We start from the raw sequence: 26,945 nt of genomic DNA, 5'->3' as shown, positions 1-26,945 counted from the left end.
ACAGCAATATTTAGCAATGGAAGGCCTAAAAATATTAAAGACATCTCTGCTAAATCAAATTATTGAAGCTGTGTAGCATGCAGTAAGTGCTATTTGATGCTGCTGTTGAATCAAGCACTGGAAAATTTAAGGGATCCTTGAAGTATTGACAAAGTGTTTGACTTCCAGTTGAAAGAAATCATTGGGACTGGGGAATTTTTAGTGTCTCTACCCCTTCAGAATAGAAAAAATGTAAAATGCATGACCTCCAAGGCTTCTGCTTTCAGTGTTCATGACTTTCAGTAAACAAGTTTGGATTTGCTTCTTTTTATAACCACAAACTAATGGCATACAGATAGTGTCAGACTCCCTCTGTGAGTTTGTCATGGCAGTGGTGGATGTTCCTGTCTTGCTTACTGTAAAATAGGGATCTTTATGAGCCTCCTGTTAATAATAACAGCTCTATTTGCATATAGGAAATGCAGACAGAAAAATAATCTCCAGGTACTTTACCAGGTGCAGATTTCGTGTCCCACAGCTGTGGTTAAGGTGACCTTTAGGGGGAAAGAAACAATCTAGTGGATTTGCTCTCAAGTATCTGTTGTGTGGGTCTGAAATTGAACTTGGAAACCACAAAAAAAAAAAAAAAAAAAAAACCAAAAAAACAGCAAAAAAAGGCTTTGCTTCTTCTAAAAGCAAAAGGAAAGTAATTTTTAATTTGTTTTAATGCTACTATCTAATGTAAACCCAGTCTGTCAGTTTGAAGCCATTCCCTGTGTCCTGTCCCTGCATCCTCTGGGAATTGTCTCTCTCCAGCTTTCCTGGGGCTCCTTCAGGCCCTGCAAGGCCACCCTGAGCTCAGCCCAAAGCTTCTCCTGTGCAGGTGAGTGATACCAGCTGTGCCAGCCTTTCCTCCCAGCAGAGCTGCTCCAGCCCTCTGCCCATCCTGGAGCCTCCTCTGGGCTCTCTGCAGCAGCTCCAGCTCCTCCCTGGGCTGGGCCAGGGCTGGGGCAGCTCTGCAGGTGGGAAATCACCTGAACACAGGGGCACAGGGACAAAATCCCCCCCTCACCTCTGCCCACGCTGCTTTGGATGCAGCCAAGGACACAGTTGGTTTCTGGGCTGCAAGTTGACATTGCAGAGGACACGTCCAACATTTCACCCATCAGCACCCCAAATCCTTCCCAGCAGGGCTGCTGTCCGTGGTTAAGACAGGACAGGATGGACAGCCCTGGACCAGGGCTCCTTCAGTGGCCACCTTGTGACTCTCCAGAGCTTGCCTGAGGAATGAAGGAGGCTCCAGTGGAGACAACATGAAATTGCCTCTTAATGAGACCTGAAGGCACTAAAGAAAATTCAGGAGAGAAAGGGAACTCAGTTAAGTTATACCCAGCCCAAAATGAGCTGCTAATCACTGGCGCTATTGTGAGGACTACAATAAATCAGTGTCTGCCCTGGCTGCCTGCATCTCATTATGCACAAACATGTGGATGGAGAATGTCAGCCTCAATAGCATCTGTCATGTGAGCTCTGCTGTGTCCGAGTGGGCTGGAGCCTGCATGCTCAGCCAGCTTTGTGCTTTCCCTCTTTCTTTGTGGGGGATATCTATTTTCTTCTGGAAATCTTGATTTGCTCCATCCTGTGGGTAGTAAATCTGCCCTTTCCTTGGATGGTTTGTGAATTCCATGATGATAACATTGTGTTTAAGGTGTGGGGGGAAAATATCTATCATATGTGTCATATTTAGTGATTTTTGTTTGCTTTTGGTTGGGTTTTTTTTTTTCTCCCCCAAGTCCTCCTCCATTTATGGTGCCATGCATAACACTGAGGCTAAGGCAACACCTACATGTATTTATGCAGCTGATGTATAGTGCCCATTGCTCAAGCATCACAGACTACCTCAGAAAAGCTAATTAATTTAAGCCCTGCAGCACCCCTTTGAGGCAAATTTTGTCAGTCCTGATAGATGCAGGCACACATTGTAGCTCCTCTTTGTTGTTGATTTTTAATATGATTTCTATGCCAGAGAAGGGGGGTAATGAATAGATTGTACTTCGTTAGGTAGTTGAAAAAATGTTAGGCTTTTGATAGCATTGAAATGAAGTATGTAGCAAACTTTGGATTTTATTGCAGAGCCTCAGAGGTTCATATTTTCTTTTAAAGCCTCAGCTCCTGGAGCCAAGTGAACTTGTGGATGTCCTTCTGTTCTTAGATGACTCTGTCTAGCTCATGTGGTTGCAAAATAAATTTTAATGTATTGTCTTTGCTTAATCTAAAATCTGGGATGCAGCTTGGCTCAGGTTGTTGGTTTGTTTCTTTTTAGTCTTAAAACTTCTGCAAGATTAGGGCTGGGAATACCAATGACAGAGTGTGCCAGCAGTTCAGAAGAGATTCTCAGAAATTACTGGTTGGTTTTGTGTGCTTGTTTAACTTTCAGAGTTCCTCAGTCCCATACTATATTAAAAGGGTGAAACAAGGGTAACCATCACCTCCCTTCTCCTCTATGAGCAAACCAAAGATGTTTTTAAACATTGACTCACACTTTTTGTCTACACTCAATCTTATTAGAGAGGGATTCAGCACATCTTTTTAAAATGCTTTATTCTCCTTTGTGTTTACACTCAATTCTGATCTCAGCCCTTTTTCTCCCCTTCCTTTGTCAACACCCAACTTGTTTCCCTGATCATTCTCTCTTGCTCTTCCCACATTCCCTTCCCACTGAAGATCCCAAGCTACATCCCACCCTAAGGAGTGATGGGGACTTCCAACGGGGCTGGTTTGAGCTGGCTTTAAGCCATGGGCAACCAAATCTTCATGTCTCACTCCCTCCTACAGGAAAATTCCTAATTGTGGGGGTACCAGTTGTGGGTTTCTCTGGGTGTGTATTGAAGGCACTTGAGACAGTAATTCGTGTTTGGACTCAAGTGTTTATTATTTCTTATCAGTAAAACAGTCTCACTACTGGGAGTTCTGCAGCTTTTCATTCCAAGGCACAAAATGGCCAACAATCTCTTGTTCCAAGGACTTTTAAGACCAAACTATCCAATGAAGAACTGACACCTGGATTATTTTCCCTTTTACCCCAATAACTGATCCCAAAGAGCTGCAATGGGGACTTTTCTGCCCAATTACAAAATGCCACCCAAACCCATGGAGAAGGAGGAAGAAGAAGCATGAAGAAGAAACCCAGGACCACACCCTGTGCCCTCCATCTTGCTTCCATCCACAACACACTAAAAACCCCAAAATCTCAATTTCTCACCAAGTGACACACCTACACTGCTCTCTAGAATCTATTTCACACTTTTGTGGATTCCAGTCTATCTTGAAGTCTGGGAAACTTTCTCCATGAATGAGGGTCAGAGTCAGTGCTGCCCTGGGGGTCAGGGCACCCCAGAGCAGACAGAGAAATATTCCTGGTGCCCTGAGTTTCCACACCTAATTCTTTAATATTTTTCTGGGGAGCAGGTGTTTTAAGCCAATCTGAGACCATGTTGTCACCAAAGGAGGGGATCACCCTTTTCTGGTATCCACTCCTTCCCCATCCATTGGAGTGGCTCTCTGATGTGGCAGATTGTTGTTTTTTCTTGGTATCTGTAGGTGAGGAACCTGATCTGGTTTGCATTACAGCCCTGTGGCTTTGCCAGGGAGGCTTGGGAAGCATCCAGCCAAGAGCAGGGGAAAAGTGTGACCATTGATTTGGTAGCAGTAGAGTCTCTGACTGACTTAAACTTACCATTTAATGGCTCTGTACCTAATGTGGTTTCCAGGTGTCACTGAAAGAAGTGATCCTGCTCTGCCATTGTGCAGCTGTGATGGACCAGCCTGGTTACCTGAGCTAGGTGGGGAAAGGAGGTATCCCATTTTGTCCATGTTTTGGCAATTTTCAACCTAAATCACCTTCCCAATCAACCAAACAAGTGGTCCCCTCTCAGGCCACCTTTCAATCACAGTGTTAATAAATCTGCCATCCTCATTTTTAAAGGTGATAAAGGGTGTGGAATGTTGCTGCTGCTCAGGATGGACTGGGCATTGCTCCTGTGTTTTCCAATCCACCGAGCAGCTTCATGCTTCTGCTTATCTCTGTCCAGACCTGCACTCTGCCCCTACCTTGAAATCTCACAAGCTCTAAGACAAAGAGAGCTTTAAGCAGTCCATAACTCAGCCTGTGCCCTGGACAGGTTGCTAAGACTCATGGGTTGGGCCAAAAGAAATTGGAGATGATCAGGAATTCATCTGCTGTGCAAATGTGGGTTTGGGCCAAAAAGAAATTGGAGATGATCAGGAATTCATCTGCTGTGCAAATGTGGGCTTGGGCCAAAAAGAAATTGGAGATGATCAGGAATTCATCTGCTGTGCAAATGTGGGCTTGGCGGGTTTTCCCCCTTCCAGGAACAGACTATTTTAAAGCTTTTCAGCAGGATCAGCTGTTTTGGATGGGCTGCAGCAGCATATCTTTCCCAAAAGTGACACTAAATTTATTTCTCAGGGCAATGCTCATCATGATTTTAAAACTGAAGATAGTTTAGACAAAAACTGCAATGATTTTTTTTTTGTTGTTGTTCATTTGTTTAATTGGATATGCAAATCACCTCTCTTTTCTTTTCTCTTTTTTTTTTTTTTTTTTTTTTGGCAGTTAAATATTCTGGTTGACACTGGGAGCAGCAATTTTGCTGTAGCAGGTGTGCCTGATCCTGATGTCACATCCTACTTCAATCCTGAGCTGTAAGTACCTGTTCTGCACCCATGGTGGAAATTGGGGGGGGTCTTTTGGATTCTGGCTCCTCCATGCAAGACAGGATGATAAGGCAGCTCCTGGGGCTCCTGTGACATCCCATGGGAGTGAGATGTTGGCTGCCTGGTGGGAATTTTGGATTTGCCTGATGTAAAACCCTGCCTGACACCATGAACAGCCCCACTGGTGGCAGCACAGCTGAGCTCTGAGTGAACATCAGCAGCACTAATTAGAACTGGAGAAAAGAGGAGATGATTACAGGGTAAAAATAATTTGCAAAATCACACCAATTTCAGCCAATTTCTTACCTGAATAGACTTGCAAGGAATTAAAAGTTTCAATATGCTTTGCCTTTGTTTGAAAACAAAAATTAAAAGCTGGTAATTGTATCAGTTACTTGACATTTCATCCAGAAGCAAAATTACTTAGTCAGAACTTAATTTGTTGTTCAGTTTGGCCACAGGCCTCAATCAGTCAGTGATCTGGACAGACCCTGATGAATCTGGTTATTTATAAAATACAACGTGGTGGTTCTGGTGTTTATTATGCACTAAATTTGCTGTGTTTAGCATAAGCTGACATAATTCACAGCCAAGCTTTGTCTGTCTGAATCACACTTCTTCTTCCTTCCTTTCTTCCTTTCTCTAGTTTCAATTATTTCAGGTAAACTTCTCCAAAATGCAGAGTCTATTTTTGGCTGAAGCATATGGATAAAAATACTAAGAGTGCTGGGAAACTGGGGAGTATCACCCTTCTCACTACCTCACGTGTGTTTTAACATGGCATTTTTCACTTTTCTTTCCAGTAAGATGCACTGGGAATGGAGGGAAATCTATCATTTCCATGCTGCTTACCAGAGTAGCCTCAACTCCTGTCATATATTTAGAAGTTAATGGAGATATTTCACATCATGGTGATATGATACAGGTCTGGAAAATCTGGAATTTTGGAGAGCTATTTCTGATACTACTTAATAGCTATTTCTGCACTACTGCAGGGTTTTTAAAAATATTTTAACTTCATTTAAATAAATTGTAGAGATGCTTTCCATGCCAGCCAGCTATCCCCTTCCATAGGCAGTGGCTAGAGAAAACTTAATTGCAAGAATTAAAAGCACAAGCATTCTTTCTCTTAATTGATGTTATTGAGACTGGAAGGACAAGGCCTCTCTCATCAGAAACACAGACCAGACCAGCAGAAACAGCAACAGCAGAGCTTGTGTTGGGGGAAAGACAAACTGAAATCATGTGAAGGTTACAGCCTCTGATTGTGTTCGCAGTGGACACTGTGTTTGGAGAACTTTAATATCAGGTTAATAATGGTACCTTGAAGTCCAGGCCCTAAAGAGTTAGTTAAGGGTGATTTGTAAAATTACTCAAAATCAAGTCATTACTTGATTTTAAGTCATTATTAGAAATCAATCAAGTCCAGAGCAATTGCAGCAAGAGTCTCTGGTTTAAGTTGCACTGATGGAGTCCTGCAGTGGGCTCAGAATACAAACATTTTCAGACTCCTGGGGACACCATGCTTCTTCCATTTTAAATATTTTAACTACATTTAAATAAATAAATTGGAGGGATCCTGTCCTTGGTGAAATCAGGTAGATCTTCTAAAAATGTTGGTTGCAGGAAAGCTCTGTAGGTCATCTAGCACACATCCCAAATGAGCTGGGGCTGTCACCAGAGCAGGTGAGCCATGGCTGAGCCCAGCCAAGTCCTGGAAGCCTCTGAGGATGGAGAATCCATGCTCTGTCCAGGCAGAGTGCCACGGTCTCCTGGCGTGGAAATATTTCCTGTTGTTCAACCTGAACCTCAAGAAATGTAACTTGTGGCTGTGACAGTCAGCATGGCAGCCTCTCCCTCTGATGCAAATCTGAGTGTGTAGTCTGTCCTTCCTGTAGGCTCTTGATGAAGACCTTCACAGAACCTCAGAATCACTGAGGTTGGAAAAGACCTCCAAGACCATCAAGTCCAATTTGTAACTACTCCCTACCTTGTCAGCAGCCCAGAGCACTGAGTGTCACATCCAGGCCTTCCTTGGACACCTCCAGGGGGGATGAGTCCACCACCTCACTGGGCAACCCCTTCCAGTGTTTAACAATCATTTCCATGATGAAATTCCCCCTGGTGTCCTGAGCCCTTCTTAGCACAGCTTCTGTGTGTCCTCTTGTCCTGTTGCTGTTGCATGGGAGAAGAGCCTGACTCTCACCTGGCTGCACCCTCCTGCCACGGACTTGTAAAGAGTGAGAAAGTCTCTCCTGAGCCTCCTTCTCTCCAGGCTGTGGAACAGTTTTTCCTCCACTCACAAACCCTGGGGGCTCTGCATGTCATGAGTCAATAGCTCCTTTGGACCCAGGGGTGCAGCCCACCTTCAGCCCACACCTTGGCTGGTTTGCTCAGCCCCACATCCTCAGCTTCCAAATGGGAATGCCATGGGAGGTGGTGTCCAAAGCCTGACAGAAGCCAAGATGTGCTACAGCCACTGTTCTCCTCATCTGTGCCTCCAGTCCTGATGTAGAGGGGAGTGAGATGGGTCAGGTGTGATGTGCACGTGAAATTCCTCATTGAGTGTCTGTGACTGCATGACTGTCCTTCACATGCTTGGAAACAGATTCCAGGAGGTTTTAACTGAGACTTCTTCTGACTGGAGGTGAAGCCCAGTCACCTCTACTTCCTTGGTGCTTCTGCTTGTCTCTTTTGGAGACTGGCCTTACTTAGGATGGACTTTTCCCAGAACTCAGAACAACTTCCCTGGCATTGTGATTTAAACTCCAATTGCAACTCAGCCCCACACAGCCACTCACTCACTCAAAACCCCAAACATTTCCCCCTTCTTCCCCCAGCTGTGCATGCTGAGGTGTGGGATATCCCTGGGGTCAGTTGGGGTCACCTGGCTGTGTCCCCTCCCAAATTCTCATGCACGCCAAGCCTGGCAGTGCTGGAGTGGGGTGAGAGGGAGAAAAGACCTCGACTTTGTGCAAGAGCTGCCCAGTAATAACAAAAACATCTCTGTATTTCCTGTCTTCTGACTGGAGGTGAAGTCCAGTCACCTCTACTTCCTTGGGTGCTGTTGCTTGTTTTTTTTTTGAGATTGGCCTTTAGGTAGACTTTCCCAGCTGTCAAAACACCTTCCCTGGCATTGTGATTTAAACCTGATGGCAACTCAGCCCCACACAGCCACTTGCTCACTCACTCACTCACTCACTCACTCCCCCACCAAAACCCCAAACATTTCCTCTTCTTCCCCCACCTGTACATGCTGAGGTGTGGGATATCCCTGGGGTCAGTTGGGGTCAGCTGTCCTGGCTATGTCCCCTCCCAAATTCTCATGCACACCAAGCCTGGCAGAGCTGGGGTGGGGTGAGAGGGAGAAAAGGCCTCGGCTCTGTGCAAGAGCTGCTCAGCAATAACAAAAACATTTCTGTATTTCAACTCTGTTTCCAGCACAAATCCAAAACACAGCCTGTGCTAGCTGCTGTGAAGAAAATTAACTCCATCCCCAGCCCAAACCAGCACGCCTGGTTGTCACAATTTTGCAGAGATGATAAACAGGGGCATTGGTACCACACCAGCTGGATCTGTAAAATTACCCAGGAGTGACCTTTACCCATGTGTAAATGAGAAAAACGACCTATGGGCACTTTTCTTCCTTCCTAGGAGGAACACTTGAGATTAGATAAAAGGGTTTCCTCTCATCTGGTAATCACTCCTGCAGTTTTTCCCTATATTGTCATGGAGTGCTTCCGACATCTTAAACTGCAAGTTGAAGACAAGGGGGAAGAAAGATTAGTAATTTGTTAAATTAATGGGTTATGAGTTATAGATGTGTGCTTATTAGAATATTCATGTTGTGTTGGAGAGAGTGATGGGGCTTAATTTCCTGGTGCCACACTCTTAGTTTAATTTTATTCAGATGATCAAAATCAGAAATTGAATGCATGATTCTTTTTTGACTGAAATTGAGGGGGGTGCATGGGAGAGGCATTATCTTTGTTTCAAAGGACCCAGAGAGTGTGTTTTTCAGGAAGAACCCTCCTGGAGCAATTCAGAACTAACTTGTTAAATTATGTTGTGTATCACATAATCTATGTGATATAATCCTGCTGATTAATTATCTGGCTCCTTCTTTACAAAGTGAGTAAAGCTGTTACCATGCAGTCTTTTACAACTTGGGCTTTTGAGTGGCTCTGACAAACCTTTGCTGTAAAAAGTTCTGAGTTTGCTGTGATAATCATGCTCTATAAGTCACCATGATGTATAAGGTTTTGCAAAATTACCTGATTTGTCCTGAACTGAAAAGAAATCACTGTGTTTGTTTCTCATGCTGTTGAAAATAACAAGTAGTTTTGTTGAGTACTCTACTTATGATAAAAGAGCTACTTAAACAGACATATAAAGGGATTTTTGCACTTGAACCCGAGTGATCAGTGATGGCTCTGCAGCAGTATGTAAATCTGACATGCTCAGGGCTTTCAGTATTCAGGAGCAGTATTCAGTTTTATTTCAGTAAATAAATAAAGAGTACTGCTGCCTCACCATCTGAAGCTTCAAAAGCAAGCTGCTCATGAGTTGATCTTTCCAAGAGATAGGGAGGTAAGAGAAATATAGGCAATAAATTGAGGTAATACAGTAAGTTATATGCCATCAAACAAAAGAAACAAAGCAGTTTGTTTTGCTGCTTTTGCAGTGGGATCCTGCCAGGATGGTTCTGTGCACTGTACAGGTTGTGGTTTGGGGTGAATTATAAATTTTTGTGGAAGCCCTGCAGATTAGATGGGACTTCTTGGTTAGAAATCAATCATTTCTGTTGTATTTTCATGTTTGCTTTGTCTTGAAGTTGTTTGGTGAGGTCGGTGTTACGCAGGGCTTCCTGCACGTGGTGGATTTGCTGTTGCCATGTTGAGCTTGCTGCAAAGGGATTGTGACATGAGAAATAAGATTTTGGTTGTGTTTTGTTCTGTGCTATATGATGGCAGTGAGGATTAACTCTGCAAGAGAAAATTACCCCATTGCTGGTTTGCTCAGCTGGGCCTCCAGATCTGTGTGAGGTTTGAAGACCAGGTTGTGGCTGCTTTGGAGAGAAGAGAGGAGTGGGAAGGAGAGGGAGAAGGGAGTAGGATCCCTTCAGGACCATGACCTAGGAGCCCTTATTCCTTGCCTCTGGCTAAGATATACTTTGTCCTGCTGGAAGAGGTGAATTTCTTCTTTTCTCATCACAGCCAAACCAGCTTGTTCGTAATTTTCTTTTCTGTTCTGTGTGTTTGTTTTACAACACTCGGCCCATGAATTACAACTAGTCTCTAGTTTTGACCTTTAAAGTTCTCTTCCTTTAGATCAGTGAGGTGGAAAGGTAAAAAAAACCTTTGGCTGATTACTTGCAAGAGGTTGAGGAAGTGGTTTTGCAGAACAGAATCTAATTTCCTGCAAGATCCTTTCCCATGTTACCCATTTTGCTCCTTGAAGGAAGTAATAAAGCCTCCTCTTCAATATGACATTTGTGAACTTTCCAGATGAGATGAGTGTCTTCATATCCATTTCTACAGGTGGGGAAGCTGAGGCACAAGTGGTGAAAAAGGGACTTGCCTTGCCTTTCCACAGGAAAGGTCAGCAGCTGTGCTGGAAAGTGAATCCAGTCTTTCTGTGTCCCGGTCCACAGCTCTTCCTGCTTCTGGAAGAAGAGCTGTGTGCTGCTGCTGTTCTAGTCATGCACTGCTTGTACCTGCAGATTTGCTTCACTTTATTCTCCCAGCACTCAATTTTCTCTCTGATTTCAGATGTTTCCTCTTCTGCTGCTCAGCCAGACACTTTTCTCCATGGAGAAAAGTATTCTCCCTTTCATTTCTTGCCCCTGAAATTTCCCTTATGCTGCTAATTATTCAGACTCTATTTTGATTTATTAAATGTCCTGCCAGAGTCCCAGAGGTGTTCTGAGGACCCTGCCTGAGCAGAGATGTTCCTTTGTGTAAGTGTCACACAAATGCACAGGAGGGAATCACACAGGAGGGGTGGAAGTGATCAGGTGCAGGTAACAGCAGTATCTCTGGAATTCCTGCATTTTGAAATATTATCTCATGTGTTTCTGCTGCCTTGGATGTTAACCCTTGAAGGGTTAGGTCTTGGGAGTGTCAAGAGCTGCTTAGGCTTAGAGCCTGGCCTCCCTGCCTTGGAAGAGTCAGTTGCATGGTCCATATGGCCAAAGTGTCCCTCAGGAGAAAAGTTTGAATTATGGAACTTGTCCATGTTGCCATATGAAGACTGGTCCTCATAATAATGAAAATGACCCCAAATTGATGCTGGTGAGCTCAGGCACAGGGCCTGTGAAGCCACTTCATGTGGTGTTAGATGAAAGCTGGATTGATCAAAGTACCTGATAAACCCCTGCCCTTTCTATTGTTCCACACACATGTAAAGGTGCTGTTATAAATTTATTTTATGCTTCCCCCTGCAATTTACTTTGCAAAAAGTCGTGAAAAGTCCCTGTAGATGGAGTGAATGTGGTCATCTGTCTCTCCCAAAGAGGAAGCTGTATGCCAAGGAGAGGATCCAAAGTAAATTGTGAGGGATCTAGAACTTCTGAAGCTCTTCAGCAGAGATGTGTGTGGGATATGAGAACAATACTTATGGATTACAGGTCTTTAAAATGAAAAATCTTTTACTTTTTTTTTTAAGCCTTTTAAACAGGATTCAGTTCCTTCTTTTGCTTGCCATACTTAACTGCTCCTTTGCCTTTGCTTCCCTGGTCTAGAAAGAGTTGGTTCATTTCCTCCTCCAAGTCAGTGAATCATTTGTTAATAATATCAAATTCTACTTACTTCCTCACAGATAGGTCAAACTGCAGATTTAGGAAACCTCTGTTTTACTGCTGATACTCACAATAATATTCAAATTTACCCAAAAAGGATCTTTTAGGAATATTAATGAGGTATTAGTCTACAGCTATTCAGGTAGCTTCCCATTTCAATTTTAGATTTGAATTCAGCAGCTTTCTATTTTCTAGTGCCATTTAATTCCTTCTCCAGTTAAAAATGTTGCTTCTATGGACCAGTTTGAGTCAGGGACACTGCACTAGGTGACATAATACCTTAGATATTTTTTTTTTTAACACATTGTGAAGAGCTGAGTTATTTATTGCTTCTGGATAAAAATGGGGTTTGGATTTTTGGGGTTTTTTAATTTCTGCTTTTTCCTGATTTTAGGAGCAGTATGAATACATATTTTGCATACTTAATTTGCTTTTTTTTTTCCCTCTCTCTGGGCAAAATTGAGTTGGAATATATTCTGTGGTCTTGCATTGTAAATGAACAGCCCGTGCATCGGTGTGTCCTTTCCTTTTAAAGGTCAAGCACATACAGATCTCAAGGGATTGAGGTGACAGTGAAGTACAGCCAAGGCAGCTGGACTGGAGTGCTGGGCACAGATGTCATCACCATGCCCAAAGGACTCTATGGCAGCTACACCATCAACATTGCCACCATCCTGGAGTCAGAGAACTTCTTCCTGCCAGGGGTTAAGTGGCATGGGATCCTGGGTCTTGCCTATGATGCCTTAGCCAAGGTAAACCATCTCTTCCTCCTGTTTGTCTTTCACAAGGACAATAAATAGAAACGTGTTTAAATCAAGCCAGCCGATGATCTGTCAGCATTAGGCTCCACCCTTCCAGCCACTCCTTCCTACAGATCTTCTGTCTTTGTTCCAGAAAGAATAAATTGGGTTGTGGTGGTACCACAGTCCTACGTGAGGATTTTGGCTTTTCTGGTGATGGAAATGCTGATTTTAGCTCCTCTGGAATGAACTTTTACAGACTTTGTAGAACCAGGGTGTGGTTGTGGGATGTGTGTGGAGGGAGGTATTAGAGCTCTGAGGATACTTCTCAAAACTGGTCCAAGGCAAAGTCCTCAGCAGTTCCTTCTAGGACATTCTCTGTTCATCAAGTAAAAGTTGAGGTGTGCCGGGGTACCAGTTGTGGGTTTCTCTGGGTTTGGATTGAAGTTACTTGAGATGGTGTCTCATGTTCAGACTCAGGTGTTTATTATTTCTTATCAGTAAAACAGTCTCACTGCTGTGAGTTCTGCAGCTTTTCATTAGAAGGCACAAAATGGCCAACAATCTCTTGTTCCAAGGTCTTTTAAGACTGAACTATCCAATGAAGAACTGACACCTGGATTATTTTCCCTTTTACCCCAATAACTGATCCCAAAGAGCTGCCATGGGGACTTTTCTGCCCAATTACAAAATGCCACCCAAACCCATGGAGAAGGAGGAAGAAGAAGCATGAAGAAGAAACCCAGGATCACACCCTGTGCCCTCCATCCACAACACACTAAAAACCCCAAAAACCTGAATTTCTCACCAAGTGACACACCTACACTGCTCTCTAGAATATCACACTTTTGTGGATTCCAGTCTGTCTTGACATCTGGGAAACTTTCTCCATGGATGAGGGTCAGAGTCAGTGCTGCCCTGGGGGTCAGGGCACCCCAGAGCAGACAGAGAAATATTCCCACTGCCCTGGGTTTCCACAGAGGTGGATGGATAATTTCAGAGCAAATATTAGCTACAGTATTTCCAGGAACATAGAACCAAGCACAACCTGCTCCTCTGGAGGCAGGAAATTCAGGTAGAAGATTCAATTAAAACCTGAAATTTAAAATCCAAAATGTATAACCTTAAAATCTAAAACTGAACACGTGATTGGAAAACTACAAAGTTACCATTTTCAACCTTCACATCCCAAAGTGAGTTCTACCCAGACAGAACAAACAATTCAGCACTGCCTGATGAGTCTGCTTTACTCTGGAGGTGTGTGAGAGTTGTTTTTATTGACTTCATGGACTGTCAGCAGGAAAGAGGGAGAGGGAGAGGGAGAGGGAGAGGGAGAGGGAGAGGGAGAGGGAGAGGGAGAGGGAGAGGGAGAGGGAGAGGGAGAGGGGAGAAGAGCTGTTCTCAGACCTCTGCTTTGGGCAAGCAGAGTACTCAGGGCATTTGTTCTTCCCTTCTTCCAAGGACTTCAGGGTTGTTGGCTTCTGTGGCTGCTCTGGGCTTTGTGTAGTGAGAGCACTTGGCCCCTCTGACCTCCCTGCACACAAATCTGAATTACAGGGAAGTTGCAGCACTCCAGTGACTGCAAAGGAAAACAGGACCTGTGGTGTCAGGAAGAACCTGGCCAGTACCCAGCTGGAGAGAGTGTGCTTGGGTATGAAGTTCTTCAAGAGAAAAGAGAGGAAATTTGGGACACTCAATTCAAAGTTTGTTAGAATTCAACAGTGCTGAAAAACTGAAAATCTTCACTTTAAAATTCTGCTTTTTAACTATGGAAAGGTGTGAAAGGAGGTTACCTTTGAGTGTTCTAATAACACAAAGACTTTCCCAAACAGAAATTATCAGTGAGAGTTTCTGCCTGAAGCTGGTGTTTGAGTTTGGAAACTGCAATTGAAAATTACTCCTGTGTTTTAGGGATTTGGTGGCAGCAGTGCTGACAGTGGTCAAGAGTAAAAATGTTTTTAAAAACAACAGAAACAGAAAAATGACAGATATTGGGGTTTTAATGGCTTATTTTGTCTAGAACTTTCATCAGCTGCTTGTCAGAAATTCAATTTACTCATGAAAAGTGGTCTTGTTTGAATGATTTGCTGGTTTCTGTGAAGAAACTTTCTAATGAACCCTGCAATTCTTTTGTTTGTTTGTTTGTTTGTTTTGCTTTTCAACACCTTCAAGCCTTCCAGTTCAGTGGAGACATTCTTTGATTCCCTCGTGAGGCAGGCCAAGATCCCCAACATTTTCTCCCTGCAGATGTGTGGTGCTGGACTCCCTGTTTCTGGAAGTGGTACCAACGGAGGTAGTCTTGTGGGTATCTGTCAATAGGAGAGGGAAAATGTATCTTTGTTCATCTCTCTCCCTCTTTTCTCTGGCTATCCTGCTTCTGCCAAATTCAGTGTTTAAAGATATTTTTGTATTTTAAATATGTTTTCTATTTTTTTTAAAGAAAAGCTAAACCCTTCGGCAAAATTTGAGCATTATTTATTTTCATTCTCAATTCTTTCTTTTTTCTCTCTCTCAAGTTTGAGTAAACTTTTCATCTTTTAACAAAGAAAAACAGGAATGTTGTGGTGTTTCCTCAGGGCAGATTCTGCTATATTTCTCAAACTGAGTAGTCCCTTATGCAGCTGATAAATTTGTTCAATCTCATCAAAATGCTACAGTATTTTTGTTTTATGTGATGTGAAAAGGGGGAGAGGAATCAAGGGTCTTTTCTTTTCTTTTTTTTCTGTCAACAACATATTAAAGGGAAAAATCTGTAGATCAGATCTCCTGCTTGCTGTTACTCTGGGAAGTCTTTCCATCATCTTTAGGGAAGTCTTTCCATCATCTCCATCAATTGGCCCATTCTGTATCTGGAATTGGGAGATGGAATGACTGTTCCCAAATGATGCTGAATAAACATCTCAGCACAGGAGCTGATCACAAACAGCTCCTCATTTTGAGGAGAATTCAGATACTGAAAATGTTTTTTTCACATAAGTGAAGACCAAGAGAGGACTTTCTTAAGTTTAGTTCAGAGTCAGAGTCCCCAAATACTCCCAGCCCTCCTCAACCTAGCTTTTGATGGAAGCTAAGAGTGATAGCAGTGGCAGGATGGAATTCCATTTTGTGGAATCCATTTTCCATGTGTGTAAGAAAAAATGAAATCTTCTTGGACAGTATTAAAGCTTTTCTGATCTGATAAAGCAAATTATTCACGTGTAAGTTTATTATTCTGTCCCATTTTTATACATTGCCTAGATTTATCCACTGAAGATGCTGTTTTCAAAATTAAAACAGTGGAGTTTTCATAATAGAATCAGTATGAGGCTGTAGGTGAAAGTGCTGATAATTTGGCCCAGTATGGGAATTCTGTTTGAAGCACAATCTGTTTAATGTCCAGATGTTTCCTACTGCTCTATTATTGACAGAGAACTTGACAGTAAAATCCTAATAATTGATGCTAAATTAAAACTTTGATGCCCCTGAGTATCACAATTAAACATCCCCCTTTTTGTGTGCACTTGCCCCAAAACTAAACAGGTGGGATTTTAAATTACCTTCTTTTCTCCTCTCCCTTAGGTGCTGGGTGGAATTGAGCCCAGTCTGTACACGGGGGATATCTGGTACACACCCATCAAGGAGGAGTGGTACTACCAGGTGGAAATCCTCAAACTGGAGGTGGGGGGACAGAACCTCCAGCTGGACTGCAGAGAGGTACTGGCCCTGCTGTGTCCCTGTCTCTGTGAAATGCAAGTTGGGCTGAGAAAAAAGAAAATAACCCTGACTGGTCAGTTTTGTCTTGGCAAGCAGATGTGCTTAGCAGTCTCCTGAAAACTGAATTAAAGCAATTCTGGCCAAACAAAGGAAATGGGAGATTTTGGGTTGACCCCTGCAGAGCTGTCTGAGCTCACAGCTCGTGATGGCAGTGGACAGGAGTCAGCCTGGGTTCCTTCCTGAAGTTCTCATCCCAGGCTTCCTTTTTTATTTTATGTTCTTGCAATCAACTTTTACTCTCTTGTGGTTGGCAGTTATTATTCCTGATGGATAAGCTTTCTGTTTCTGTTAGGAATAATGTTCTGCTGTATCTAGATCAGTCTAATGAGGCTGTGCTCTTGCAATTTTTATTCCAAAAGCATTTCATTTTTTTTTTTTTTGTGGAGGATATATCTGTATGTGTGTGCTTTATCTCTTTCTTACTCTTGCTTGTTGGTATTCATGTTTTGATTTTAGTCCTGTATTTTTTATGCCCCAATTTCTTTAGACATCCTAATTTCATTCTACTCTGATGCTGTTAGTTGGAGATCAATGGGATGTGATAAGTTTAAAGTTTTTATAGTCCATATAAATTAAGTGAAATTCATGATTCCAGTATTACATGTGCATAAATATTATATTCCCATGCAAAATATTGAAATCATATTGCCATATCAATTATTTAAAATGAGTCACAGCATCTTTCAACTCAATAAGCAGAACAAGGTCTATTTAAATGCCTCTTTCTATTGTGCACTTAGGAAAGCAAAACCACTGGTCCTTTAAAAGAAATGTTTGCTTTTCTTTCTTGCCTTAGAAAACAGTCAACATGTTTTTGAAGGGGAGCCCTTCAGTGGTTTAATACATGCTGTTGCCAGAAAACAACTCACTGAAAAATTCAGTGGTGTGTCAGGAAAGTTTCCTGCAATTGTTGCTCTTTTCTGAGCCAGGGGTTGCTCTCACTGGTGCAGAAGGATCAAGGAGACCTTCCCACAGAAATTCCAGAGAAATTCAGAGGAAGAGCAGTAAAACAGGAGCACACAATGAAAGCTGGGCTGGTTGGGAGCTGGCAGAGGATGCATGATTCACTGTAGGATGAGGAGCTCTGTGTCCTCTCTCCTCTCTGTTGTTTCATAGGAAATTGAACATTTTTTCACAGCCTTCACCAGGGACTGCTCCTTTCCTTGCCAGGGAAAAGCTGTCCCCTTGCTCCAGTGCTGGGAATGTGTCCAGAGCTCCAGCACAGCTGTGACCCTGGGTCTGGCAGCCAGGGCTGGGAGAAGTCCTGAGCTGCCAGAAGTGCCCTTTGCACTGGTAAATATTAACCAGGAAAGCCAAGAAGGCAAAACCAGGTGCTCAATCCCCATGTGAGCAATCCCACTACTCCTAGATTTTTCCACAGGTTTATATCAATGGTCAACCCTTTTAACTGCCTTTTTTTTTTTTTTTTTTTTCTTTCCCAAGGGTGGCATTCCAGGATGCCAGTGATTGTGTATTTTGTGGTACAGTTCTGTTAAAATGGACTCAAAAGGCCTTGGCATTTCTTTCCACTCCTTAGAAGTATTTCCAAGTGTGTAATAAATGATTTCCTGTTTGCTTTTCTGTCAGCTCTATATGGCAGCCCCACAGCAACTCTTTCAAAAAATGTAGAAATAACTGTCAAGAGTTACTTTTTCTGACTTTTTTTGGTGGGTTTTATTTTTGTCACTGCCCTAAAGGGACTCCATGTGACTTGATAACATCCAAACCAGTGTATTTAAAATTCACTTGCTGTTTGACCTCTTCCTAAGTAGCTTAGGCTGTATATCATCCTGTGTCTTATGATTATGCCATAAACATGTCACAGCTCAGTTATATTAATCCTGCTGCCTAAGCTGGCAGCAAAAGTAGTTAATGCAAATAGCTGCCACTGCTACTTGCCTTTTTTTCCCCCCAACAGTTAATCATAGTTTTTAAGGAGTTCATGAAAAAAGATTTATCCTTTTAAAAGTTTATACCTCATTGACTGTATCTGAAGTTTGCTGGAATCTCTTGATTTTAGGGTTATTTTTTAGTAATAAGAGAGCTGTTTGCTATGGGTGGGGTTTTGTGCAGATTCTAAGGCAGCAAGACAAACTTCAAGTTTCTTTATACTTGAGGGTTTTTTGTGTTTTAGGGGTTTTCAGCAGACAAGGGATAAAGGTGTGACATTTGTACTCTTGAGCCAGTACAGACATGTAATGCAGCCTAATTTTTTCTGCTTATTCTTATATTAGATATGTCAGCCAATAAAACAGGAGATCTTGATTCAGGGCTTGGAAGCATCAGGGTATTTAACACCTCTCTACTGAATATTAAAATGCTTTGCCCCCTCTGAGAGGGGCCAGAATTCCCTTTTTTTACAGCAGTGAGACCATTTGCACCAGCTGTGGTGACACAGTAATTTCCTGACTGGTGCAGATAAACCCACTCTTGTGTCTAGGCTGATAGTATCTTGCTTTTTTTTGTTTTTTGCTTTTTTTTTCACTCTCAGATTTCACTGGAATTGAAGCTGTCAGCTGGAGAGAGCTGCTGACAAGTATGACATGCAGTTCTGGGAAGGCAGCTGCCAAAAAGGAGCAGCTTTGTTCTGCTCAGGAGACAGTGGGATCTGCATTACAGGAACTACAGCTCACAACTTCTCTCTCTTTTTTCTCTCCCCTCCCCAGTACAATGCTGATAAAGCCATAGTAGACAGTGGAACCACTCTGCTTCGACTGCCAGAGAAGGTCTTCAGTGCTGTGGTGCAGGCAATAGCTCGCACATCCCTGGTAAGAAAATGCCATGGAACCTGCTCAGAAATGTGAAATTCCTCTTCAAGGATCACAGGGTCTTTGAAAGGGGGTGCCATCTCTGCTGCCTGCCTTGCAAGTCATGGGTTTTGCACCTGAGGGGAGCAGAACCTTCCCTGGTCTAGCCCTGTTAATAAGGGAGAAATGACTGATGGCCTTTGATGGAAAGGGAGAGGTGGAAAAAAAAAAGGGAGGAGGGAAAAGGGGGGGCACAAGTGCAGACAAGAAGTGTGAGTAGGGAAATGCATCAGAAATAGGGCAGAAATGGTGTCTTTTATTCTAAGCATTTCAGAAACACAGACATAATCCCTGTTGCTCTGATTCAAAGTATTAAGAGTGCAAAACTCAGTCTTTTCATTCAAAACAGAGTGTTTATAAAGTAGGAGAACCTGCTGCTGCAAGCAGTTCCTTTCCAAGTATAATTCTTAGTGCTGTCTAGAATAAATGCCATTCATTAGGATTATTCATATCAATAAAGCTGCTTTTGACCCTCATGATTGAATTATTTATGTTCAAAAGCATCTTTCTTTGGGAACAGAGTGGGCTTTAGAAGTAGGGCCCAGGGATGGTGGAGTTCTCTGTGCAGAGTGGCTGAAGCAGCATTTTCTGGTCAATAAAAACTATTCATAAATTTTTGTTCAATACAAGGAACAGCACCAAGAAGGTTAAGGAGGAAGAATATTTCAGTGTGAACAAACTTGATATTTTTGTCATGGACTCACAATCAGCCAGTGGCTGTTGATGCAAATCACAGGAAACACAGTAAAGCAGCTGCCCCAAAGACAGTGTTGGCCTGTGTGCTGATAATTCAAGACTGAAATCCTTTTTCCTGCTTGATGGAGAGCAGAGATCTGGCATGAAGTGTCCTTCACTGCCTGCAGATGTCCAGTATCTGAAATAAATGTACCAGTTACGAGTTCTTCTCTTTGCACAACACTTCAGTGTTGGCTGGAACAATTTCAGTCCATGGGGGGAGAACTGAAAGAAGCCAGCCCAGGAGCTCTTGTAATGTCACCCTGTGGATCAGGAATCCTCCTGGGGAGTGGTCACAGGGATCCACACTCCCCTCTGATGCTGGTCAGGATATTTGAACTGGGGCCTTCCACCTCACAAGGAAACAGTGGACAGATCAATAAGGTATTAGAGGGGAACCATTCACTCTGCCTATTTTTTTTTCTATTCCTATTAAAAATGCATAAAGTAGCTTTTTTTCTGAGTTCTTTTTAACCTCTAAGACCCCTTTCCCTCCACACAGCCCAGAATTTACTTTGACAGCTCTAAACAAAGGAGATAGTCTACTAAATAAGAAAAGTAGTTACAGGGTGCAGGGATGGGAGTCCAGCTGTGTAGGAGCAATGTCAGGAAAATGGATATTTTCAGCAATTGTACTGCAGCTCTGGGCTTCTGGCAGGAGATGTACCACTGGAAGAAAAAAAAAAATCATCTGCTGTAGTCAGACACACTTTTCTGACCACGGGTGAGCCAGGTTAACAAGTTGCTGCTCCTCATGGCTTGTGATGAGCACCCCAGCCAGGTGTTATTTCCCCCTCAGACAAACTGGGATAACTGTGTGTTACACATTGCTTTATTCAGCTCAGTTTGAAAACAAGGCTGGGAGCTCTGGGCTCTTTCGTGGTGCAGGTGGTTTTTTAAACTTAAATTATTTGGACTGAAGGTTTTCAGGGAGCAGCTGTTATGATGCAGTTTGGTGTTGAAGGGTGGTGATTTTGGCAGATGGGCAGAGCTGAGCCAGGGAGGGGGGACACCTACTGCACCTCACTGAGCAGAAGTCAGGACAGCAGAAATACAATGTTCAGTTGAAAAGTTGAACCAAGGAAGGCTCAGATAATCCTAAAATCTTTGTTTTAATAGCCTTTTGGGGAATGTGCACTCAAATCTCCCACATGCATTGCTGCAGTGTGCAGAAGGAAGGGAAAGAAATGCAGTGCATTAAGCAATCATTCTGGGAAATCAAAGCAGGCAATTAAAACAGAGCACTTTGTAGGCTTGGCCTGACCTGGCTGGGTGGTACCTTGCAATTTTTCTCAGATCTGCTTTTCAAGACCAAGTGGAAAGAGAGGAGAACTGTGTTTCTCAGCAGGTTTGGCCTGGGACTCAGCTGTGAGGGAAGAGTGCTCTGCCCCATGCCAAGGGATGCACTTCAGCAGGAGCTGAGAGTTCAGGGTAAATGGCCTGTTCATGGTGGGAAATCTCCTTGTTCACATGAGTCTGTGCTTGGTGAGGCCCAAGAACAGAGCAGAGCACCTGGAAATGGGAAGAAGCCTCTGTGCAGCCCTAACAAACACTTCATTGGCAGGGGTGGCAATGGGTGAGAGCCTGTCAGCTGTAAAATGCCATATTTTAATGAATGAGCTGATGCTTACAGAATAACCCATTACCACAGATCAATTCAAATGAGGAGAGTGCAGGGGCTGGGTTCCATCTTTTTCCTTCACCCAGATGGGAGCCCTTGGCTGTGCAGCCTCAGATCAAGCTCCTCCTTCTGCTGCTTTGTTGGGGAACAAGAACCAGCCAAAGAAATGCAGTAAAATGAGGAAGGGTTTTGCTCAGATCTGGCAGCAGGTCAGCTTCAGGGAGCAGGAACATTGAGCAAGATGTTTGTCTTAGCCAAACAATCTCTGCAGGGGTTGGCTTTTTGTTTTGTTAGTACCACGGATATGTTACAAAATACTGTTAGTCAGTTTTATTTCAAAAGCATGTCAGGCTGTACTGGCAGGGAGTGACAGGGCTTCAAAAGAGACAGAGGGTGTGTTTCTTTCCATTACAGCAAACCTTGGTTCCCTCAGATGCCAGGAGTTTTTTGGCTTAGCCCTTGGCTTCAAAGCTCTGAAGCTGAGTAAGGAGCTGTAGGTGCACGAGGAAGGGAGGTGACCTCATTATCTCATGATACATTCACGTGGTTTGTGTTTTGGTTTGTGTTTTTTTATAAAATGGAAATGCAAAACCATTGGTCAGAGGGGAGGAAGGGAGGCAGAAGAATCCCAATGTGGAAGTTATTGCTCAGGGAGGCCACGTGTTCACTGCAGTAGAGGAAATAATGGGACAAAAATGGGGAGGGAAGGGAGAGCTAAACTTGCTTTTGCCTCTTCCCCCTTCTCCAGGTCATGCTGGGTCATGACACACCTCAGTCTGGGTGTTGGGGTTTGGGTTTCTGGTCCTTAAAGAAGCAGCTCAGATTTGTGTTTTTGAATTTCTCCATGGAAATGAAAGAAGTATCAAATAGTGGTAGTGATTCACAAAAATCGATCCAAATGGCTGTAACCTCTAAGTGTAATTTTGTTTGGTTGGTTTGTTTTACAGATACAAGAATTCTCTTCTGAATTCTGGACTGGCACACAGCTTGCATGCTGGGATAGAAGTGAAAAACCCTGGTCCTTATTTCCCAAACTCTCCATTTACCTGAGGGATGAAAACTCCAGTAGGTCGTTTCGGATCTCTATCCTACCACAGGTCTCAACCTTCTTTGTTTATTCATCTGTTATTCATCAATTTTTACTATTGTAAAGCACATGCTCTTAAAAAATAAGGGCTATTTTTAACAGTAACAGGGAACTGGCTTATTGCATGCAAGGGAAACCTTTTTTAATCAAATCTTAAAAATCAGTTTTTAAATAGGGAAAATAATAAACTTGTCAAACCTAAAAGCAAAAAATAAAGGCACAAAGCACAGTTTCCCTCTCAGTGCAGTCCATCTAGTTGGGAATTTTTTTTTTCAATTTTTCTGGAAAAACAGGCAAGTTTCTGTTTTGTTTTCATGAGCTTGGCCACATCAGATATCAATACAGAATGTCTCTGCTCGTTTTGATCTTCTCGTTTGGGGAAGGGAATTGATTTGTTTCTCGTGGCATTTTGAGTTGGAGCACTTCTCCTGAATATGAAAATCTTGGCAATGACCCTTTGTGGGCTCTTCACCAGTTTCTGTAACTCTTCTGGTTTATCTTTTATTAATATTCCATCCATACCATTATATTTAGAATATAATGTGCCACTTTTGATTTTCTTCTCTGGCTTCTCCTCCCACTGTAAGTTGCAGTACAGGCTGGTATTGTCTAACAGTACTAATACATTCTTTTACCTCAAGGGACAGGCAGGAGCAAAGGAAAGAATGAACCTATTAAGTACATTTTAACTTGAAATATAGTAAAGCCTTATGATAAGCTTTTTCTGTATTGATCATGTAGCCTGGCAATCATTCATCTTCCCCGAGGAGACAGGGGGTGAAATGTGACTTGAATTTATAAAATCTAGAACCTTGAAGCTGGCACTGAATGCTCTCTGAATTAACTCCATCCTAATAATTCTTTTAATAACTCATTATTCTCTAATTGGAGTTCATCTCCCAAGTTCTGCCTCAGCCATCCTTCCCTTAAGGAAAATATGGTAAAAAGTGAGAATTTGCTGTTGACCTGCATGTAGTGACTGACTGTGTTCAATCTCATTTTAGAATCCACAGGCTTTACCTCTTTACCTGCCTGTTAGCTTTGACCAGTTTAAATCATGTAGAAAAATCTGTTTGCCCCTATCCATTCTCCATTTCCAGTGGAATTTGCGTGCCTGAACTATAAAAATGAAAAAGTCTGAACTTCTTCCTGCTGTGAGGTGTTGCTTTTTAATACTTTGGCTTTAATTTTATTTTTATAATATATATATTTTTTAATTTTTCCTTTTAACAGCTTTACATTCAACCCATCCTTGTGATAGGAGATAATTTGCAGTGCTACAGATTTGGCATCTCCTCCTCCACAAACGCCCTGGTCATTGGTGCTACAGTCATGGAAGGATTTTATGTCATCTTTGACAGAGCCCAGAGGAGAGTGGGCTTTGCAGTGAGTCCCTGTGCAGGTAAGAGGAGAATTTCTCAGGATTTGGGGAGAGAGGAGAATCAGAGAAACACGTTTGCCACTCATCTGTTGGCAGAAAGTGTGGGTGCTCCTGCAGTGTGAAGGGTGTGTTTTAAAGAAATTCCAAGTTATCCACATTTCAAAGGAAGGGAAAAAAGAAAAGAAAAGCCAAAACTGTATTGCAACATCTTTTGGCATGAAGTGAGTCAGGCTCAGCTCTGGGTATCTGTGCTGGGTTCTCCCCTCTCACAGAGATGATCTTTCTGGGACATCTGTCTGTGTGTGCAGTTTCCCCAACAGTTACATCAGACGAGTCCCTGTTTTTAATGCAGCTTCATTTTGAGCTGGATCCTGCTCTGAGCTGTGCATAAATGGATTCTTCAACCAACTCTTGAAGTGCCTTACTCACACTTTTCTCTTCATGTGAATTGAGCCTGTTCAGCCCCTCAGAAACTGGCAAAGAAAGAGCTGAGGTGAAAATGGGACTCACATTAAGACTCTGTAGTGTTTGTGTTAGCTCTAAACAATTACTTTTCTCATTGTAAGCTGAAAGCCATTAATGTATTAACTAGCTGCTGAGGAGATGTGAGGAATCATCATTTCTGGCTGATTTTACTGTGCTGGTTAACTGTTATGTTTACTCTTTTCTCACCAAGGGTAGCTAAAACCCAAAAGCTTTGGGGTTTCCTCCCCTTGTCTTTCAGACATTGCTTTGACATCACAAGAACCTCCCAGTGGGAGAGGAGGGGAAGGATGTGCACCCAAATTCAGGTCTCTGTCCCAAACAGGAAGGGTCTGAAAAACATTGTCTCATCTGAGGTTTGCATGAGAGAAGGACTGGAACTGGCAGTGCTTCTTTAAGATCTTAGAGAAGGTAAAGGTAGTTAGGACTGGAGTGCTTAATGCAATCATAGAGGGGAAAGACAGAGATACTGGCTGGCTGAGCTGTAGCTTTAGGGCAGTTTTAAAGCTTCTTTTTTTTTTTTTCTTTTTTTTTCTTTTTTAAATCTCTCCATTGTTAACAAGCTCAGACTTGTTGGCCTTGAGCTCGCTCCCAGAGAAAATCTGGCTATTGGTATGAGCTGCTTTATGGACACTTCTGTGAGGTGCCAGGCAGTGATGAAGGACACGTTTTGAATGCATCTGGCAGGAGAGTGTAACTGGACAAACACTGCAGGCCAGGTTTTCCTGCCTTTCATTCCTCCTGGTGCCTCCTGACTGCAGCTGGAGCAAGAGTGGAGCTGCCTCCTGCCCCTGTCCTGCTGCAGCCATCAGTGGGGGGAGGAAGGGGTGTCAGACAGAACCCATGGACCATGCATGGTCAGCAGGGGACACAAAGCAGCTGCTGTGCATTAGTACTGCTTTGCCAGCCCTTCTTTGGTGAGAAAAATTATCTGAGAACCATAATAACAACACCTTGGTGTTAGTATTGCTACCTGCAAGCACAGTTTGACCACTTCACATAGTTCTGCCAGAGAGGAAGAAGTGAGCCTGCTGAACAGAGCTGCCACTGGAATTTCCACGAGCTTGGCCATGTGATCACACCCAGCTGGTGCTCCAAGCCATTTCCTCCTGGTCTCCTTGTCCATGTTTTCTGCACATGTCTCAGCAGCATCACAGGAACTCGGCTTCCTGAGGAGTCAGCTGAGACGAGATGCAGGGAGCTGCCAGATTCCACTCACATGAGGCAGATGACATTTTGCTGGATTGTGCCAGTTAGGCTGAGTTTCACTCCTTCACAGCTTGTGGTTTCCATATTTAACAGCACTTTGATGAGAGAGCCACGGCTGTGAGTGCAGGATGAGGGATGGAGCTTCCCGTGGAGGCCAGCCCTGCCTTCCACAGCAACTGTGTTAATGGCATTTATTTGGAGCCTTCTAGGCAGCTCCTGGGCATAAATTAAACTGAATTACTGGTGGCTCCAATCTTCAGGAACAGAGGAATGTTAAAGACCGTTCAGTGTGGCTTTGCAATGACTTTTGCTTTCTTAGTGTGAACATTAAATTAAATCAAATTGATTTTGTAAGGTGTTAGAGCTGTGCCTGATGAATACACAAATTATGGGAACAGGACTAAAAACCTTAATTTCATTGAGCTTCCAGGTTACTTTTCAGACTTGGCTAGAGATGAGAACTGGCTTTTCCCACACTATTCCTTGGACCATTTTCATTCTCCAGGATGTACCAAGAATGAGGAAAGTTAAAAAGTTGCAAGAAGCTCTTCCATTGTAGCAGGAAATTTGCCTTTTCTTCATTACATGAAACCCTTTAAGGCTTATTCAGACAAATAATTTTGAGCTGCCTGTTGATAACCCTAGTGTTTGCAGGATGACTAGGACAGGTTTTTGGATCAGATCCCTTCTTGAGACAGGATGTTCAGATCAACGAGTTGGTTTTAGTGAAGCAACCTGGAAATGTTCAAGGCCAGGTTGGATGGGGCTTTGAGCAATCTGGTCTAATGGAAAGTTCCCTGCCCATGGCAAGGGTTTTAAACTAGATAATCTTTAAGGTCCCTTTCCAAGCAGAGAAAAAAAAATCAGGAAAAAGTAAATAGCCCTGTGGGCAAAGAATTGGAGTTTTGGTAGGCCCTAAGCTGAATGCAAGCCAAGGTAAGTGAAAATGAAATTACATAACAAAGAGCAACATCTGCCAGGGACATTCAGGAACATTGGACATGAGGAGTTTTTTCTTCACCAGGTGGGTGGCACAGCACTGAAACAGGGTCCCCATCCTTGGGGTTTTACAAGGCCTGGCTGGATAAACCTGCAGCAGAACTGATCTATTGATGCTGACAGTCCTGCTCTGAGTAGGATCCTGGTCTAGGTGACTTCCAGGAACCCCTTTCAAGCTGTACTTTACAATTCTATGATGAATGTTATCTAATTCCAGGTTTACTGCTTTTGTAACCACCCAAGTGGGTGAGCTAGCATGTGTTGAGTTCTACACAAATGTTAGAAAATAGCATTTTTCCAGAGGCACCCTTTTTGTCCTGTAATTATCAACAATGAAGAAAATCTCATTTATTCTAGGTTATACAAGTACTGTAGTTAGGTACCAGCAGATATTCTAAAATAATACATCAAAATCCTCTAATTCAGTTAATGTGTAATGTGCTGAGTGTGTGACTGTTAGTTTATGTTCAGGGCTTCTTTGAACAATTTAGGCAAATTTCCTCTCAATTTCTCTGGGGGTGGAAGAGTGTGAGGGAAAACTTTTTTCCCTTTTGGAGGGAAGAAAGCAGAAGCTGTGCTGCTATCAAGCATTCTCAAAATGCAATTTAAAATGTC

At 42.9% G+C, this 26,945-nt stretch overlaps 1 protein-coding gene across 1 annotated transcript in view; it reads left to right on the top strand.

Moving 5' to 3' along the window:
• Window positions 1-26,945, top strand: part of BACE2 (beta-secretase 2) — a 56,041-nt gene that overhangs the window by 20,140 nt on the left and 8,956 nt on the right. The window contains exons 2-8 of the mRNA XM_059840104.1: window positions 4,616-4,704; window positions 12,051-12,267; window positions 14,428-14,556; window positions 15,814-15,948; window positions 18,675-18,776; window positions 22,119-22,268; window positions 23,492-23,660. Coding sequence (XP_059696087.1) covers window positions 4,616-4,704; window positions 12,051-12,267; window positions 14,428-14,556; window positions 15,814-15,948; window positions 18,675-18,776; window positions 22,119-22,268; window positions 23,492-23,660 — 991 coding nt within the window. The remainder of the gene's footprint in view (window positions 1-4,615; window positions 4,705-12,050; window positions 12,268-14,427; window positions 14,557-15,813; window positions 15,949-18,674; window positions 18,777-22,118; window positions 22,269-23,491; window positions 23,661-26,945) is intronic.

This window comes from Haemorhous mexicanus, chromosome 2 (assembly GCF_027477595.1).
Source record: "Haemorhous mexicanus isolate bHaeMex1 chromosome 2, bHaeMex1.pri, whole genome shotgun sequence".
In the NCBI taxonomy this organism is placed as follows: domain Eukaryota; kingdom Metazoa; phylum Chordata; class Aves; order Passeriformes; family Fringillidae; genus Haemorhous; species Haemorhous mexicanus.
Note: the sequence above shows the minus strand (reverse complement) of the source record. Positions and strands in the feature narration are given on the sequence as shown.